Raw genomic sequence first — 18,538 nt, 5'->3', positions numbered from 1 at the left:
CAGACACTTCTAAACAAAAAAAGGAAGTTTCTAACGCTACTGTAAACCGGCAAATCGTTACATCAGCATTTTCTATTCATCATTAATAACCGCACATCTTTTCCTTCTCTTCCTCAGCAAAATACAACTTGTGACTAGCGCGTGCCTGATTTGCGCAGATCCCGTGCGAAATAGCCTACGTAGCATTGAACTCTGCCCAGCTCTCTGCAGTCCATCCAATCAGTGGCCGCGTTTGGAACGCCCTGGTCTCCTCCAGTGCTGTCAGTGCTGGAGCCCCAGTCCGATGCTGCGCACAGCACAGTTCGCGATCTGATGACGGCAGCGGAGGTGCGGTGGGGGCTAGACGCATGCGCAGTGTGGAGTGAGCTAGTTACCTCACTGGCTGGAGTCTACTTCCCACTGCTCTGTAGCAGGGCACGTCACTCGCTGCTGGGTTCTTCCTGCAGTTTGTCCTCTGGGTTCCTATATCGCGTTGTCCGCGGACTGTTCTGTATAGGTGTGTGACTAGCCAGTGCCTAATGTCGTCCTGATACTGTGTCAGCCAGCCGAGCGCCGGCCGGGCTCTATGCGGCCGCTGGACCATGAATCTGCACCAGGTGCTGACAGGAGCCGTCAACCCGGGGGATAACTGCTTCTCTGTGGGGAGCCTGCAGGAGCAACCTATCACGGTAAGCGGAGTCCCACCTGCGCTACACAGTACTGCCTAACCTGCTGCCCCATCTACTCATGCCCTGTATGGCAAGACTTGTACTGTAACCTGCTGCCCCATCTACTGATGCTCTGTATGGCAGGACTTGTACTGTAATCTGCTGCCCTGTGTACTGATGCCCTGTATGGCAGCACTTGTACTGTAATCTGCTGCCCTGTGTACTGATGCCCTGTATGGCAGCACTTGTACTGTAATCTGCTGCCCTGTGTACTGATGCCCTGTATGGCAGCACTTGTACTGTAACCTGCTGCCCCATCTACCAATGCTCTGTATGGCAGGACTTGTACTGTAACCTGCTGCCCCATCTACTGCTGCCCTGTATGGCAGGACTTGTACTGTAATCTGCTGCCCTGTGTACTGATGCTCTGTATGGCAGCACTTGTACTGTAATCTGCTGCCCTGTGCGGAGCAGTGCTTTTCAGCGCTGCTAGCTTTGGGCGCAGCCAGCGCCGCCATAGACTGTAATGGGAATCAGTCTATAGCGGCGCTCAGTGAGGAAGGTCGGCTCCGTCAGAAGACGGAGCCGAAGTTGTTTAAAAAACACAATAATTCGGCCTCCAGCAATCGCTGGAAGCCGAATTATTTCATTCCCCCACTATCCATGGCGGCCTGGAGGGGGAATAGTAATTAAAACGCCCCGGACTTGTGCAGAAGCAGGACCAGCCATTTAACAGCTGGATCCTGCGCCCAAGTCTACCAGCGCCGTATTCAAATGTACGCGCCCTGTGTACTGATGCCCTGTATGGCAGCACTTGTACTGTAATCTGCTGCCCTGTGTACTGATGCCCTGTATGGCAGGACTTGTACTGTAACCTGCTGCCCCATCTACTGATGCCCTGTATGGCAGGACTTGTACTGCCTAACCTGCTGCCCCATCTACTGATGCCCTGTATGGCAGGACTTGTACTGTAACGTGCTGCCCCATCTACCAATGCTCTGCATGGCAGGACTTGTACTGTAACCTGCTGCCCCATCTACTGATGCCCTGTATGGCAGGACTTGTACTGTAATCTGCTGCCCCATCTACCAATGCTCTGTATGGCAGGACTTATACTGTAACGTGCTGCCCCATCTACTGATGCCCTGTATGGCAGCACTTGTACTGTAATCTGCTGCCCCATCTACTGATGCCCTGTATGGCAGCACTTGTACTGTAACCTGCTGCCCCATCTACTGATGCCCTGTATGGCAGGACTTGTACTGTAATCTGCTGCCCTGTGTACTGATGCCCTGTATGGCAGCACTTGTACTGTAATCTGCTGCCCCATCTACTGATGCCCTGTATGGCAGCACTTGTACTGTAATCTGCTGCCCCGTCTACTGATGCCCTGTATGGCAGGACTTGTACTGTAACCTGCTGCCCCATCTACTGATGCCCTCTATGACAGGACTTGTACTGTAACCTGCTTCCCTGTGTTCTGATGCCCTGTATGGCAGCACTTGTACTGTAACCTGCTGCCCCATCTACTGATGCCCTGTATGGCAGCACTTGTACTGTAACCTGCTGTCCTGTCTAATGATGCTCTGTATGGCAGCCCTTGTATTGTAACCTGCTGCCCTTTCTACTGATGCCCTGAATATGAACTGATGCATAGTACATTGACACCTGTACTGTGTGCCTTATATATCACTACACAGCAGCACTGCCATGTCTTCTATAGCAGCACTTGTATTGTGCCTTGCCTGTACTGATGCATAGTACATTGACACCTGCACCGTGTGCCTTATATACATTATATTACTACACAGCAGCATTGGCATGTCTTCTATAGCAGCACTTGTACTGTGCCTTACATGTACTGATGCATAGTACATTGACACCTGTACTGGGTGCCTTATATATATTACTACACAGCAGCACTGGCATGTCTTCTATACCAGCACTTGTACTAATGCATAGTACATTGACTCCTGTGCCATGTGCCTTGTATATATTATTACACAGCAGCACTGGCACATCTTCTTTAGCAGCACTTGTACTGATGCATAGGACATTGACTCCTGTGCTGTGTGCCTTGTATATATTACACAACAGCACTGGCATGTCTGGTATAGCAGCACTTGTACTGGGCCTTGCATGTACTGATGGATAGTATATTGACACCTCTGCTGTGTGCCTTGTATATATTACTACACCGCAACACTTGTACTAATGCATAGTACATTGACACCTGTACTGGGTGCCTTATATATATATATATATATATATATATATATATATATATATAAATATATATATATATATATATATATATTACTACACAGCAGCACTGGCATGTCTTCTATACCAGCACTTGTACTAATGCATAGTACATTGACACCTGTGCCATGTGCCTTGTATATATTATTACACAGCAGCACTGGCACATCTTCTTTAGCAGCACTTGCACTGATGCATAGGACATTGACTCCTGTGCTGTGTGCCTTGTATATATTACACAACAGCACTGGCATGTCTGGTATAGCAGCACTTGTACTGTGCCTTGCATGTACTGATGGATAGTATATTGACACCTCTGCTGTGTGCCTTGTATATATTACTACACCGCAACACTTGTACTAATGCATAGTACATTGACACCTGTGCCATGTGCCTTGTATATATTATTACACAGCAGCTCTGCCATGTCTTCTATAGCAGCACTTGCACTGTGCCTTGCATACAGAAATTGATTAAAGGGCGGTTGAACTGAGAAGAAGGTGCTAATGTACTTTAGGGGACCCTGCAGGAAACCTCATAGAGAAATTCAGCTAACACAATTAGGTGGACTGCACCATCTTGAACTGCTAGGTTTCCCATAGGTTGTAGTAAACTATGCCCACATTATTCCGTGAATCACAATGCTTTGATTTGAAATCTGTTCCCTATAAAGTTTCCTGCTGGGCCCCCTAAAGTAGACTAGTGGGGAGAAGAATATGGAGGGCGGCTACCATATTTATTTATTTTTAAACAATACCAGTGGCCTGGAAGTCCTGCTGATCTATGTGGCTGCAGTAGTGTCTGAATAACACCAGAAACAAGCATGGAGCTTATCCAGACAGATCTGACATAAATGTCAGAAACACCTGATCTGCATATGTTTGATCAGGATCTGTGCCTAAAAATATTGAAACGAAATACATATAGCAGCCTTCATATCCCTCTCGCTTCAGTTGGCCTTTAAGATGAAATGCGGCTCTAGGCAAGATTGCAGTTTTTGCCCAACGCTGATGGTCATTTAGATTTTTCTAGTAAGTTTTGGTGGGGGCTAGTATCCACCAGGCCCCTAGGCTCTATCCAAGCCCTGGGCATTTGCTTAGGTTTGCCTTGTGCATGATCTGACATTTGCTTGCATATAGTACTGCCCACCAGCTGTGCACAGCCTGATGTTTGCTGATTTGTCCTGTACACACCTGCACTGTGCCTTGTTTATATTGCTACACAGTAGCAGCCAAACACTGCTTGGTCTGCTGGCCTTTCTACTGGCATGTATTCTATAGCAACTATGTGCCTTGGATATACAGCTACACTGCAGTAGCCGGGTACTGCCTGATATCTGCTTTCCTCTCTACTGGCTTGTCTTGTGTAGCAACACTTTTACACATGTGACATTTTTATACTGCAACAAAGCAGTGTCTGGGTGCTGCACTTTCTGCTGACATTTTCTGTATAGTGATACCTGTACTGTATGTATGTATGTATGTATGTATGTATGTATGTACTGCTACACAGCATAATCTGCTACCATGTACTATATAGCAACACCAGCATTCTTTTTGCAATGTATAACCAACTAAAGAGGGCGCTGGTCTATTTTAGGGGGCCCAGCAGAAAATTTCATAGAGAAATTCAGCTAACATAATTGGATGGGCAGCACCTTCTCAAACTGCTAGGTTTGCAATAGCTTGTAGTAAACTACACCCACACTATTTGGCCAATCACAACTCTTTGTGCTGTAAGAAGGTACTCTGATTGGAGAACTGTTCCATGTGAGGTTTCCTGTTAGGACATCTAAAGTAGATTAGTGCCCTAAGGTGCGCTATGTTGTTATTTCTGCTACCATGTGGGGTATTTCAGCATCCCTGTATATTGCATAATCAACAGAAACTTTTACAGCAGCTAGGACTGTTTAATCTGCTGCACAAACCTAAGATATCCTACATAGCTCCCCCGGAACTCTGTGAAATGTTTATATGACAAGAACTGCTACATAACAGGCGCAGATGATATTTATGGACCTCTTTTGTAAAGCAACACCTGCATTCGGTGTAATGTATATGCAGCAGTAGTTATATGAGTTGTTGTTTTATTATTCCTTCAACTTCTAATGTTTTTTAGTACCCCTCTGTACAGTGTATATACAACAAAAAACTGCTACACAACAGTCAGGCAGGGGATGATATTTGCGGACTTGTTTTGTATAACACCTGCTCCTGGTGCAATGTACACACAGCAGTAGTTGTACTAGGTGGTGTCTTATTATACTTACAACCTCTCATGCTCTGTTTGGTACCCCTGCACTCTGTGCAGTGTGTATGCAACAAAAACTAGAAACACCACACTCTTCAATGTAAACACAAAAAAGCAGACCATCACTATATGGAGTGTGTTGCCCAGGAACTTGATACGCCCTGATAACATACTCTCAATGCTATATTATCTGCATTATGAGCTACAGTACGTATAACGGACAACTTTTGTATGCGGTTTCCTGTGCTCTGTATTATCTATTTCAAGCAAAACATTCTTCAGATATTGTAAGCACTGAGAACTGGCTTCCGCTTGACCTGTTATGCATGACATTCTCAACGTACTGTATTGCAATCAAAACCTATTACATTGCAGCCTGTGTTAGTGCTTTTTAGTGCGCTTAATGATATGTTCTGATACTGTATGAGCCATATCCAACTAAACCAATACAGTAAAATCCCTTTATAGTACACTCCAAGGGACCAGGAAAAGTAGTTTACCATATCAGAAGTTTACTATATAAGAATTGGTCATACATTGTATATTTATACAGAACTGAGTTTATATCCTGAGGTTTACTATATCAGAGTTTACTATAAAGAGATTCTACTGTATATACGGTAGCAGAGTTGAAGTAAAAATGTGTTCTCTTCTTGACTTCCGCCTGAGTCTCTAAACCATTTATAATCTGTAGCGCAGTGAATGCCTGCATTCTACTGGACAGTCGTCTGATATGTTCTGTATGACATTCTCTTGACGCTCCGTTTGAGCTATAGACAGTAAAATGGTCAGGGTGGAAAGTCTAGTTCGATATGCAGCTGGCAGCAGATCGATTGTCCATAGAGTTTCATTGGATCTAAAGGTGCCCAGACACTTATACATTTGCAGCAGATTCGACCATCAGATACATTTCTGTCAGATGCCTGTCAAGTCGAATCTGACAGGAATCTATCTGATGTGTACCACACACTAGGAACCGATTTCCAATAGATTTCAGAATGAAATCTATTTGAAATCGATCGAAATGCATTATTGGACAATTAGATCCAATGCTCTATGGGCCATCGATCTGTTGCCAGCAGCAGATCAACCTAGATTTTCCATCCTGTCAGATAGATCAAATCGATCGAAATCTGCCGCATCGATTGAATCGATCCATAGCTGAAATCGACCAGTGTATGGGCCCCTTAATGGTCCAAAAATGCATTTAGATCGATTTCCAATAGATTTCATTATGAAATCTCTTGGAAATCTGTTCCTAGTGTGTGGCACACTTCAGATAGTTTCCTGTCAGATTCGAGTTGACAGGCATCTGACAGAAATCTATCTGATGGTCGAATCTGCTGCAAATCCATAAGTGTATGCCCACCTTAACTGACCTGCTGCAAAGCAGTTAGTTCTGTTGACATCACTCTGACAAGTTTTGCGTGACAGGCTTTGCACACTATATTACACTCTTGCCAGCAAATCCTGCTACAGAAGAAATGCAACAATGGCTTTCATCTACTGGATTGTAGATTGACGAGTTGTGTAAGATGCTCCCTCTACACTCTGCCTACGAGCTATTATTAAAATACCAGGACTGAATGTAGAAAACATTTTATCAAAACATCCACTTCAATCCACATATTCCTCGATATGTTTCTTTTATCAATGAAAACAGTGTTGGATGTCGGTTTGCATCAGAGCTTGATTGTGTGAAAGTGAAAATTTGAGCCTAATAGATAACATTGATAGACAGTGTTTGTCAATCAACTGTCTGTCCATCCGTATACTTTTGTTGATTCTTTTGATGTTCCTTCACACTAGGAGTCGCAAAATCACTAGCGTTTTGCAAAGCGATATTTTTCCCACTGTACAGGAAAGTGATTTTGGAGCGATTGCATTTTGCGATTCTATAACACTGAAAGTTTAACGCAGTCACTCCAAAATCACAAAGACAAGCTGCATGCAGAGCTTTTGTGACTTCTGCAAATCGCCAGTGATCTATAAGTGTTAACACTGCAATACACATCACATTGCAGTAGCACATTTTTAAACTGCTAGTGATTGCCAACAATTGAAAAGGCTGGTGAAATGGCTAGTAAAACGCTCCAGTGTTAATGAGGCCTTAAGGATACTTTCACACTGACATGTTGTTTAGAACAATGCAATTACAGGGCAAAGGCAATTATATTGTAATAGGACATTCACATCAGCACGTCAGCAGTGCAACAAAATATATGGGCATAAGGCTGCATTCTCTCTTGAGAGTAAAACAGACTTTTTTTTTGTTCATTTTTCCAGCATCCCAAAACTTAACTTGAATGGCTTCTATTTTATATATAGAAGCCGTTCACACTTGTCAGTCTGTCATTGATCCATTACGGTAAGCGGGCTGCACCTCTTTGCAGTTTGCGATAATCTCGAGCAGGCAGATGCATTCCCCATATAGCCTATGGAGGTAACACATCTGCTCTGGGCTCCAGCCAGACCACAGCGGACCATTAAATCGGACGCTGCACTGTCCACTCCTGCTGGTCCACGTGGGCCGTTTGCTGCAGCTGTAAACTGAGCCTAAAGGCTGGTTTACACTTGCATGGATGGAAAACTAATCCGTGGAATGGATACGCTTTTATAGGACAACTGTAAGGAGAGGGATATGGAGGCTACCATATTTATTTACTTTTTAAGCAATACCAGTTGCCTGGCAGCCCTGCTGGTCTATTTGGCTGCAGTAGTGCCTGAATCACACCTGAAACAAGCATGCAGCTAATTTTGTCTGAACGCACATCAGAAATGCCTGATTTACTACATGCTTGTTCAGGGTCTATGGCTAAATGTATTAAAGGCAGAGGGTCAGCCGGATAGCTAGGCAACTGGTCTTGTTTAAATGTGTCAGCGTCCATATCCCTCTGCTTACAGTTGTCCTTTAAAGGCATTTGTTTTCCAGCTGTGACACTCCATTCCGTTAGCGAGCGTTCAGTGCGACTTATCCGGGAAAATAGCTGCAGACCCAAACTTGCTGAACGAGCCGACCAGATCAGTTTGAACAGACCAATGTGAACGGATCCATTGGTTAACATTGGATCTGTTCGCTTCCGTTGCAGTCTGGTAGTCTGGTAAACTTTCTGTTTTTTTTCAATTCCATCATGGCTATAATGCTTGCTGCGACTTTTCGGCTGCTCTGCGATTGTTCTAAATTGCACAGCTACAGCAGCGCACAAGTGTACAAGTACCCTAAAAGGGTAGTTCCACTTTAGTTAAAATAAATAACTGCCACAGACATAGACCCTGCACACTTTTTTTTTTTTTCAATCTTAATGTTATTAAAGGACCACTTTCGCAAAAAATAAATAAAAAATAGGCAGTTAAAATCATGGGGGATTCTCAGGGTTTTCTTTATTTTCAACAGCATTTCCTGAACAGTATTGCAAAGTCTAAATGACAAAATAGTGTGCAAGTGAGTCGGGAGGCTGGCTGGTATCTTACTATTTTGGCAGTTAAACTGCTGTTCAGGAAATGCTGTTAAAAACAAAGAAAACCCTATGAGGAGATGGACTAGCCCAAAACCTGTCTGTTCTGTCAGATTTTAACTGCCTGCTTCTTTTGCATTAGTGGTCCTTTAAAGGGCAAAGGCAATTATATTGTAGTAGGACATTCACATCAGCACGTCAGCAGTGCAACAAAATATATGGGCATAAGGCTGCATTCTCTCTTGAGAGTAAAACAGACATATTTTTTTTTTGTCCATTTTTCCAGCATCACAAAACTTAACGTGAATGGCTCCTATTTTATATATAGAAGCCGTTCACACTTGTCAGTCTGTCATTGATCCATTACGGTAAGTGGGCTGCACCTCTTTGCAGTTTGCGATAATCTGGAGCAGGCAGATGCATTCCCCATATAGCCTATGGAGGTAACACATCTGCTCTGGGCTCCAGCCAGACCACAGCAGACCATCTGGAGTGGTCCTTTTAAAGGGAAGTTCCACGGAGTACTTTAAGAAAAAAAAAATCCACTTACCTGGGGCTTCTTCCAGCCCGTGGCAGGCACGACGTGCCCTCGACGCCGCTCTGGAGGCTTCCGGTCTTCTCCTGTGGCTCACCCGACCTGGCCAGGCCGGCTATCAGGTCGGGCTCTTGTGCGCTCCAACGTGCGTCTCACGTGGTTGTGCTGACATCATCGGTTGTCCTCCAGGCTGTACTGTGCAGGCCTTTCCTGAATGGCAGTGTAACTGCCAAAATACTAAGATATCAGCCAACCTCCCTACTCACATGCACACTATTTTGGCAGTTAGACTTAGCAACTGCCATTCAGAAAATGCTCTGTAGATTCAGAGAATCCCCCATGAGGAGATGGACCAGTCTGTTCTGTCAGATTTTAACTGCTTAACTTTTTTGCGATAGTGGACCTTTAAAACATCTTTCCATTTCTAACTGTAGCTAGCTAATAATAATTACAAACTGACATTACAAACTGCTATTTTTCTTGGCACAGTATTTTCTGTTAGTGTAATGGTTAAGGGCTCTGCCTCTGACACAGGAGACCTGGGTTCAAATCTCGGCTCTGCCTGTTCAGTAAGCCAGCACCTATTCAGTAAGGAGTTTCTTGGGCAAGTCTCCTTAACACTGCTACTGCCTACTGAGTGTGCTCTAGTGGCTGCCTCGCAAGCGCTTTGAGTCCGACAGGAGAAAGGCGCTATACAAATACTGTTATTATTATTATTATTATTTATTATTACTATGTTAGGGGTAGAGTTGTCATGAGAGAAATCCTAACCTCGCTTTACTTATTTTCTGTACCTGAACTAATGCAGAGACTGGCCGCAAATACTGACTCTCCCATCTACCAGTTTCTGTCAGAATCACTGTGCAATGTTATGTTTTACATCAGTGTAAAACATTGAATTATCATGATTTCTTTTTTGCTTTCTAGAACTTAAAGAGAGTCTGAAGCGAGAATAAATCTCGCTTCAGACCTCATATATAGCAGGGCACGTGTGCTCCTGCTAAACCGCCGCTATCCCGCGGCTTAACGGGGGTCCCTTGACCCCCAAATCCCCCTCCGTGCAGCGGGGGAGCGCTTCCTGGTTGGGGCAGGGCTAACCGCTGCAACCCTGCCCCACGCGCGTCTGTCAGCGCGTATCTCCGCCTCTCCCCCGCCCCTCTGTCTTCCTTCACTCCTGCCTCCAGGAGCGACCAAGCCTGCGACCAAGTGTCGCAGTGGGGGGTTTGGGGGTGAAGGGACCCCCGTTTAGCGGCGCGTATGCGGGGGTTTAGCAGGGGCACACGTGCCCCTGCTAACTATGAGCTCTGAAGCGAGATTTATTCTCGCTTCAGAGTCTCTTTAAAGGACAGATGCGAGCAAAAAACAAAAAAAACAAACAGGATTTACATACCCGGAGCTTCCTCCAGCCCCTGGCAGCCTATACGTCCCTCGCCACAGCTCTGGTGTCCCAGGATCACCTCAGTTGCAGATGCCTACTGCGTCTGCGCAAGCATGCGGCCGCTTCGCTCGCGACAGTGCTTCCTTAACCAGGATCGTTCTACACAGGCGCAGTACTTCTGTGTCAGCGCAGAACGCTCCAGGCTATGTGAGTGCAATCAACTCAGTAGATGCTGACCTGGCGAGGTCGGCAACTTCAACGGAGGGGATCTGGGGACACCTGAGCTTCGGCGAGGGACAGATAGGCTGCCAGGGGCTGGAGGAAGCCCCAGGTACGGTAAGTAGATACTGGGGTTTTTTTCTGTTTGCTCGGACCTGTCCTTTAATCCTTCATTTGTAGATTACAGACATTTAGTGCATTTATGTGTTCCTGAGTCCATGCAGTAACTTCTACTACAGAATCGTGTGGGGATTCAGAAATAATTGTCATCTGATATTGGCTTTCAGCCATATTTTTGCAATAAAGATTTCTCCAGATCCTCTGAATCAGCTGAGGTCACACTTGTACTATGCGAAACATACTTAGTTTTAGCTTTTGCATTTGTTCTTGCCAACAGTCTACAGAGCTTTTACCTCAATAGGAAAATGCACTAAAAGTGGACCTGAGCTCAGAGCGAAGCGCTAGTGCAATGAAACCCTATGGGCCCGTTCTTGGACGATTTGGGTTGATCGCCGCAGATCACCCAAAAACACTAAATGCAAATGCATAGCCTGCACCATTTTCAGGCGATTTCCCGGCGATCACGTTTCAGTGCAATAGAAGCGTTAACGCGATTGTGGGAAAAATCGGCAAGCGTGAATGCCAATTTTTTTCGTGTTAATCGTGCAAAATCGCCATAGCAAAACGCTAGCAAAAGCGCTAGCGTTTTGCAATCAACAAGTGTGAATGGGCCCTGAGACCTAGTCGTGGGCCAACCTCAATGTCTACTGGCCACCTTATAAAGTTACCTGTTGTCTAATGGCCCCCCTCTTAACCCCTATACAGTTCCCTGGAGTCTAGTGGTCTTCCACCCTATACAGTTCCCTGGTATGTAGTGGTCCTGACCTGTCCCTATACAGTTCCTTAGTGTTTAGTGCTGTCCCCTACCTCCCCCATTTGGCTTCCCTGATGTTCTAGGGCTTCACCTCCCAATATAGCTTCCCTGGTGGTCTAGAGTAAGCCAAACATAATGCAAAGTGGGGAAACCTTGAGGGCCAGATTTAATAGCTCTGAGGGACAGATTTGGTCTGCAGGCCGGAGTTTGACATTTATGCTTTAGGAGCATGTACACATCCAATCCAATGACTGGCCAATTTTACCACCACAATCTGCACATATTATTCCTTGGTCCACATATTACATGGAGGTGGTAAAATTGGCCAGCCATTGGCCAATCAAATTGGATGTGTGTACTTGGATTTGGACAGAAATATCTGATCTGCATGCTTGTTCAGGGTCTACAACTAAAAGTATTAGAAAATATCTGCATGGTTTTAAAAGGAAATGCATATATCAGCCTGAATATCCATCTCATTTCATATTACCTTTAGGCTGCTTTCACAGTGGGATGTTACAGGCGAACGTTAGAGCAGCCTGTAACGCAGCCCAACTCACAGCACTGAAAGATCAATGGGCTGTTCACAGTGCCCACGTTGTGAGTATAACGCTGCACGGTAAATGAATGTGACGTTTTCGTCCGATAGTATGCATCAAAAAGTACGCATCAAGAGACGCATAACACAACTCTAACGTCCAACTTCAAAGCTCACATGCGTTGCATTAGGGGCATGTTATGCGACCTTAAAGGAGTCATCAGGCAAAGTATAGTAAAATGAGTGGTACTTACCGGGAGCTTCCTCCAGCTCCAAGCTCCCAGGATGTCCCTTGCCGCAGCTCTCCCCGCAGCCGTTTGCCGCAGGTCCGTCCCAGTCCCCGGCGATGACGTCAGAGCGACCTCCAGGTCGCTCTGTACTGTGCCTGCGTGAGCGGCGCTGTCAATCACCGCCACGTGGGCCGGAGCGGACTGCGCAGGTGCAGTAGTTCTGGAGGTCGCCCTGACGTCATCGCCGGGGACCGGGTCGGAGCTGCGGCCAGAGCTGCGGCAAGGGACATCCTGGGATCTTGGAGCTGGAGGAAGCCCCCGGTAAGTACCACTCATTTTACTATACTTTGCCTGATGACTCCTTTAACGCCACATCTAGCGCAAAGTTTTAGTGGGAAAGAGCTCTTAATCATGTTACTAACCTAGTTGTTAGATGTCCAACTTCATTTCACATTTCTGTTTCAATGGTTTCTTTTTAATTTATAATTTATTGATTTATAAATCTCCAACTTATTCTGTGGAGCTGCACAAAGTAAGAAACAAACATGAGGTACATAATAATACAGACACATGGAATACACCAATATACAAAATACAGAATTGGTAATGACAGTGACAAAAGTTACATGATGAATAAAATGAATAATGAATTCCAAGACAAACGGGGGAGAGATCCCTGCCCTTGCAAGCTTACAGTCTAAAGGAGTTAAATATAAGGTTGAATGATATGCTAATCATCACATTCCATTTTTTTTTTTATATATTTTACCCGATGTCCCAGCATTCTTGCATAGCTGGAAAGAGAGACAATTTCACCTTGCTAGTTAATAGAACATTTCTGTGCTTTTATTTGTTTTGTCTGGTATAGTGTCAATATAATATTATGCCAGTGGGTGCTCCCTATGCAACATTCGCCTGACTTGTCCTGCATATAGTCCATGGGTTGCCCAACTATATTTGCACAGAGGGCCTTTTTCCTTGCATTTATTCATGCGGGTGATGCGATCTGCTTCTACATCCCCACACTTAACCTGCATCAGTCCGCAGTCTAACTGACATGTACTGACACACGTCTATAATCAAAACTTATATTGCCACTCTGCTTCCCGCTTAACAAGTGGTTCAGTGACAGCAGTACAGGAGGCTGTGACCAGGGGTGTAGGATATTTTGTGTACAAAAACAAACGATCTCCAAAGGAAGTATTCCAGATGTTGTTTTTCTGCACTTTGTAGCTACAGCTCACGCTGGCAGGCACTGGGAGAGACTAAACACCATATTAATATCTGTGGGATTTCTGATGTCACATTAGTATACAGTGTCTTCTGACTTGTCCTATGAGCCATCTGCTTAATATTCTTACTGAACCCATGGTACTGTGATCCACCGCAAAGATTCTGGTTATAGTGGCACAGGCTCTATACTAGATACTCAATTGTATAGAACAATCAGACTTTTTATACAGCACTGACAGATAACTGGCACAGCAGTGATGCAGAAGCGCTATGTTCATGCCGACAGTAATTCACTGCTTCTTCACTGCTATCATGTTTTTGGCATCACTTGGCAGGTGGCTGTGGGAATGTTTAATCAGCACAATATAGAAATTTATGCCAGTCTAATGGTGCCCACACACGGTGCACTAAAAACGTTTGATTCTCCCCATGATTCGACCAAATCAATTGAATAAATCAAAAAGAAAATGTTTTTTCTGATCAAGGAAAATGAACGATTATACCGTTTTTTTTTGTTTTGTTTTTTTTCCCCCAATAAAAATCCAATTGGACATGTTGGAAAAATCTTTATATTCAATCTAACAATTATTAAACAAAATTATCCAATCGAAAAAAGAAAAAAATTGTACCATGTATTGGCACATAAGCAGTGGGTTGACCATTGCCAGATGTCATGCTAGGTACACACGATACAATTTTCTGACAGGTTCACTGTCAGATCGGCTATTTCCAACAGGTCCGATCTGATTGCCGATCGATCTTCCGTTCACTTCTATGGAAGATCGATCAGAAATCAGATGGGACCTGCTATGTACCTGGCATTAAATGTCAGTTTTGAAATGCTACATTTGTGACCCCTGAGCAGCCACTAATTACAATAATATGTGTGGACTGGAAGACTTGGGGGGGGGGGGGGGGGGGGGGAATAGCAATTGCTAGTTATTTACCTCCACTTAGCAATTTACGGCATCCAGCCTACATGTGAGCAAAGGGTACATAAATATGGGGTTTGCATTACATGGTTACTCCTGGGCAAAACTGGTCTTTGAGATGCAACTTACCGTATTATGGCTCACATAATCTAATGCAAACTGTATGCTGTTTGGAGCTTGGTCATTTTGATTGGCCTAGTTCCAATTACATACAAGCTGGAGTTATTAACATCTCATTGTGCACTAATTTTCTGTATCCAGCAAAACTGGCCGTAGAGCAGTCGCACTGGGTGCAGTCTACTTCACCTGCTAGACTTGTTTTTTATGACCTTTCCCATACACTGTATGACATTCTCTGACAAACAAGTTACAGAGCAGCTATATAATAGCTATATAATGTACTGACCGTACACCTGACATAATATATATATAACATTTTTCTACAATCTCTAAGTGTCTATACTACACACTGGGCTGACACCGGGTGCTGTATACCCTTATCAGGTATAATGGCATTTATTCTGCATGCCTTCTATATTAATGATGTGCCTGCTCCATTTTCTGTTGGTGCTAATTCTCTTTACTGAAGGGCTTATTTATGAAATCAGAGCAGTTGCCTGGAGCAAACAATCAGTTCTCCTTTTTCATTCTCTGGGAAATCTGAGAGTACTGCTAGATCAGTTCCCGGCTTCCATTTTCAAGGAAACCGTGGTACAGAGTGCAGTGACGTGCTATTTCATTCATTCTTTGCACATTGTATAATTTACTGGTAACTAGAACTTTGTATCAGTTTTGCAGATGATTGCTGTGTATTTAGCATCCACCTGATGCTTTCTGTCCTGCCTATTTTGCAGCCTGCATTCATCTAAAGATAGCTTTCGGTGTAAACACCTGCGTTGGTCACCATGTCACTGCTGTATCTTTGCTCTGAACATTCACTGGGAGAATCAAATCTTCCCCTATGTTATGTTCAATAATAAAAACATGCCCTTAAGTATGTGTTCTCCATCCATATATGCACCATGCCATGTCTGTTCTGATTGTATAGCCATCAGTAATTTTTAAAACAGGTTTCCACAGTGATTAGTGAGGTCCTGCATTTCCTTTCCTAAAAATATAAATACACAGTGAATATGACTGATTAATAGCCTCCACTTTTGGCCCAGTTTTTATAGGTCAGTTACAACACTGAGTATTGTGCCTTATATTTCATTGTCACTGCATAATGCACAAGTATATGTACTGTTGTCTAGACTGTTTATTATTTCACATTGTGTATATACCTGAGTTTGGTATAAGCACCTGCAATGGGCTAACACTTCACTGCTGCTCTCTGCTGCAATCTGTGTTGATCTTGTTCTTTTTCATGTTCTCTGTGCAATGCTCCTTTAGCAAGCCAACATACTGTATATCTTGGTCCAAGCTACTCTGAGCATTCTACATTCAGTGCTTTAGTCTAGACCAAACATGAAATGTTATGCTACAGAAGAATATACAGTAGTTTTTTTTTCCCTCCTTCAACAGTTGCCACCTCCGTATATACAGCTGCAGCTTTTTTTTTTTCCTCTTCCCACTCCTATTTTTCCCGATTAAGGATGATCAAAGAGATGAAAATACTTTCTCCTAAAATTCAAATTCCATGCAAATTATATGCAGCATGAAATTTGAATGTTAAGAGATATTTGCATCTCATTGATCTCTAATCCCAATCTTCAACCGTGACTATGATAATGGAAGAGTTGTTTGCTCTTCCCTCCACAGCTACACCTCTCTAGTGACTGTCAGCCTATTCATTTGGCTGCCAGTACAGAAGTGTGGGTGCAGCAGGATTTGCAGAGTTCTCCAGTTGGGATGGTAATTATGCAGATATGCAGCCTGAATGGGGCATTCAGATGCCACTTTGGCAGGATTCAGTTGGTTCATTTTTAAGCTGCATACAGAATTTGCATAATTCTGCATCAGGTCGAATTTATGTCCATCTCATTGCCCATTCCTGTTCTCCACTTAGTGCCTATTACTGTAAATTGATGTAAAAATTACTTCATGTTAGTACTGTATATGGCCAGCATTCGCTTAAATAAAACCTATATACGGATCAAAAGATAACGTGTATACTTACTTGGGGCTTCCTCCACCCCCCTTCAGGCCTGGGGCTTCCTTGCCATCTCCCAGGGCTTTTCTGAACCACTGCTGGCTGTCCCGGTATATTGGTTCAGTCGCCCATGCCCAGCTGGGAATGTTCTGTGCCTGTACACTGCGCAGGCGCAGAATGCTCCCAGTCATGGGAGCGCGGTGGAGCAGCTAGGGAGATGACGAGGGAGCCCATGGCCTAAAGGGAGCCAGAGGAAGCCCCAGGTAAGTATAAATGATTTCTTTTAATTCATCTCAGGTACACTTTAAAGAGGAACTGTAGCGACATGTAAAAGAACATAGTAAATTATTCATGACATCCACTTTTACATTAATTATCCTGGTTTCAGTATCAGAAACATTTCCTATATTGCTGTATATTATGTAGCCCTGTCCTCTCAGTGATGTCACAGCCTAGGCCCTAGGTTGTTTAGCTATGTGGAATTCTTTCCCCAGAGCATTCTGGCAGGCCAGGTATTATTTTCACTGGCTTCGGATTTCTCCGTAAACAAACATCCTACAGAGCTGCACCTGACAGGATTAAAAATGTTGTCACCTGTGATAAATTTCAAACTGCAAATCCAGATGAGGAGGGAATTTACAATGGGCAAACACTGACTAGATCATTTATATATTAATATTGTAAACAATAAAAAATGTAATTCATTGTTATTGCCAGTGCAATACTTCTTTAACCCCTTCCCGACCGCCTATTGCGATCGGTGTCAAGTCCTGGGGCAGAGATGAGCGGGGATGGCGCGTGCAAACCTGCTGAGTTACTAAGCTCTGCTATGTAAACAACCTGCCAGCCATGGTCGCTGTAAAATAAAATAAAAACGTCTGGAAAACGTCTGGAAAAACTTGTGCACAGCACTGTACAGGTGGGACAGCTCACAATCAATCGTCTCTCATAGGGTGATGCCTAAAGGTGCGTACACACATGCGACTATAGTCGTTTGTAACGATCGTTCCCCGATCTTTACCAACGACGATCGTTACAAAAAACGAACCACCGACTATTAAGGCAAACGACGAACGAGCCAAATCGCTACAAAAGAAAGTTCTGTCTCGGCGGATTTTAACCAACGACGATCGTTTGCAAAAGTAGTACATCGTTGGAAACGATCGTTCGTACTAGGCTTGACATGCGCATTTCACTATTTCTCCATGGAACTTCTCATTTTTATGCGCAGGCGCAATAGTTGCTTTCTGTGATGTAACGTTCGTTCTAACGATCAGATCGTTACACACATTTTAAAACTACCTTTACTTAGGTCGTTCTTTCATCAATTAAAAGTTCGTTCGTCGTTCTTAACGAACGATCGTTGTCGCATGTGTGTACGTAGCATAAGAGAGACGATCCCTATGATTGCATCGGGGGGGTTACTATTTTAATTTAACCTCCTTATCGGTAATCTCGAGTCAGGCTCGGGACAGAAACCAGCTCAGAGCGGTAATCCCGTTATATACAGGAGCTGCTGCAGATCTCTTTGCGGTATTTTTTTTTTTCCTTACACTTAGGGTCTAAAAGCTTGTGGAAAAATTGCACTCTTTTAGACCCTAAATCTGGAAATAATCATACCGCCAGGGAGGTTAAAAAAACCCCAAACATTTAAATTAATACAAAAAAAAAAAAGTTGCAGCAGCAATCAGATGCCACCAACAGAAAGCTCTGTTGGTGGCAAGATTCATTTGTGTGCGAAGTTGTATGGCTCTGCAGCACACTGTTAAAGCTGCAGTGTTCTGAATTGTAAAAACTGGCCTGGTCACTAGTGGGGTAAACCTGTGGTCCTGAAGCGGTTAAGGAGACTTCTTAGGGCTCTTTCACATCAGAGCTTGCGTTGGAGAACGCTCA

At 44.0% G+C, this 18,538-nt stretch overlaps 1 protein-coding gene across 2 annotated transcripts in view; it reads left to right on the top strand.

Annotated features, from left to right (window-relative positions):
- Positions 1-299: 299 nt before the first annotated feature.
- DMXL1 (Dmx like 1) overlaps positions 300-18,538 on the top strand; it is a 214,922-nt gene continuing 196,683 nt past the window's right edge. Inside the window, exon 1 of one of the 2 annotated variants that reach the window (XM_068247113.1) lies at positions 300-668. In XM_068247113.1, the coding sequence (XP_068103214.1) occupies positions 582-668 (87 nt within the window). In that variant the 5' untranslated portion in view covers positions 300-581. The remainder of the gene's footprint in view (positions 669-18,538) is intronic. The other variant, XM_068247117.1, reaches the window with a different exon arrangement.

This window comes from Hyperolius riggenbachi, chromosome 1, assembly GCF_040937935.1.
Source record: "Hyperolius riggenbachi isolate aHypRig1 chromosome 1, aHypRig1.pri, whole genome shotgun sequence".
Taxonomy (NCBI): Eukaryota; Metazoa; Chordata; class Amphibia; order Anura; family Hyperoliidae; genus Hyperolius; species Hyperolius riggenbachi.
The sequence above is the reverse complement of the archived record's forward strand: the minus strand, read 5'-3'. Positions and strand labels throughout refer to the sequence as shown.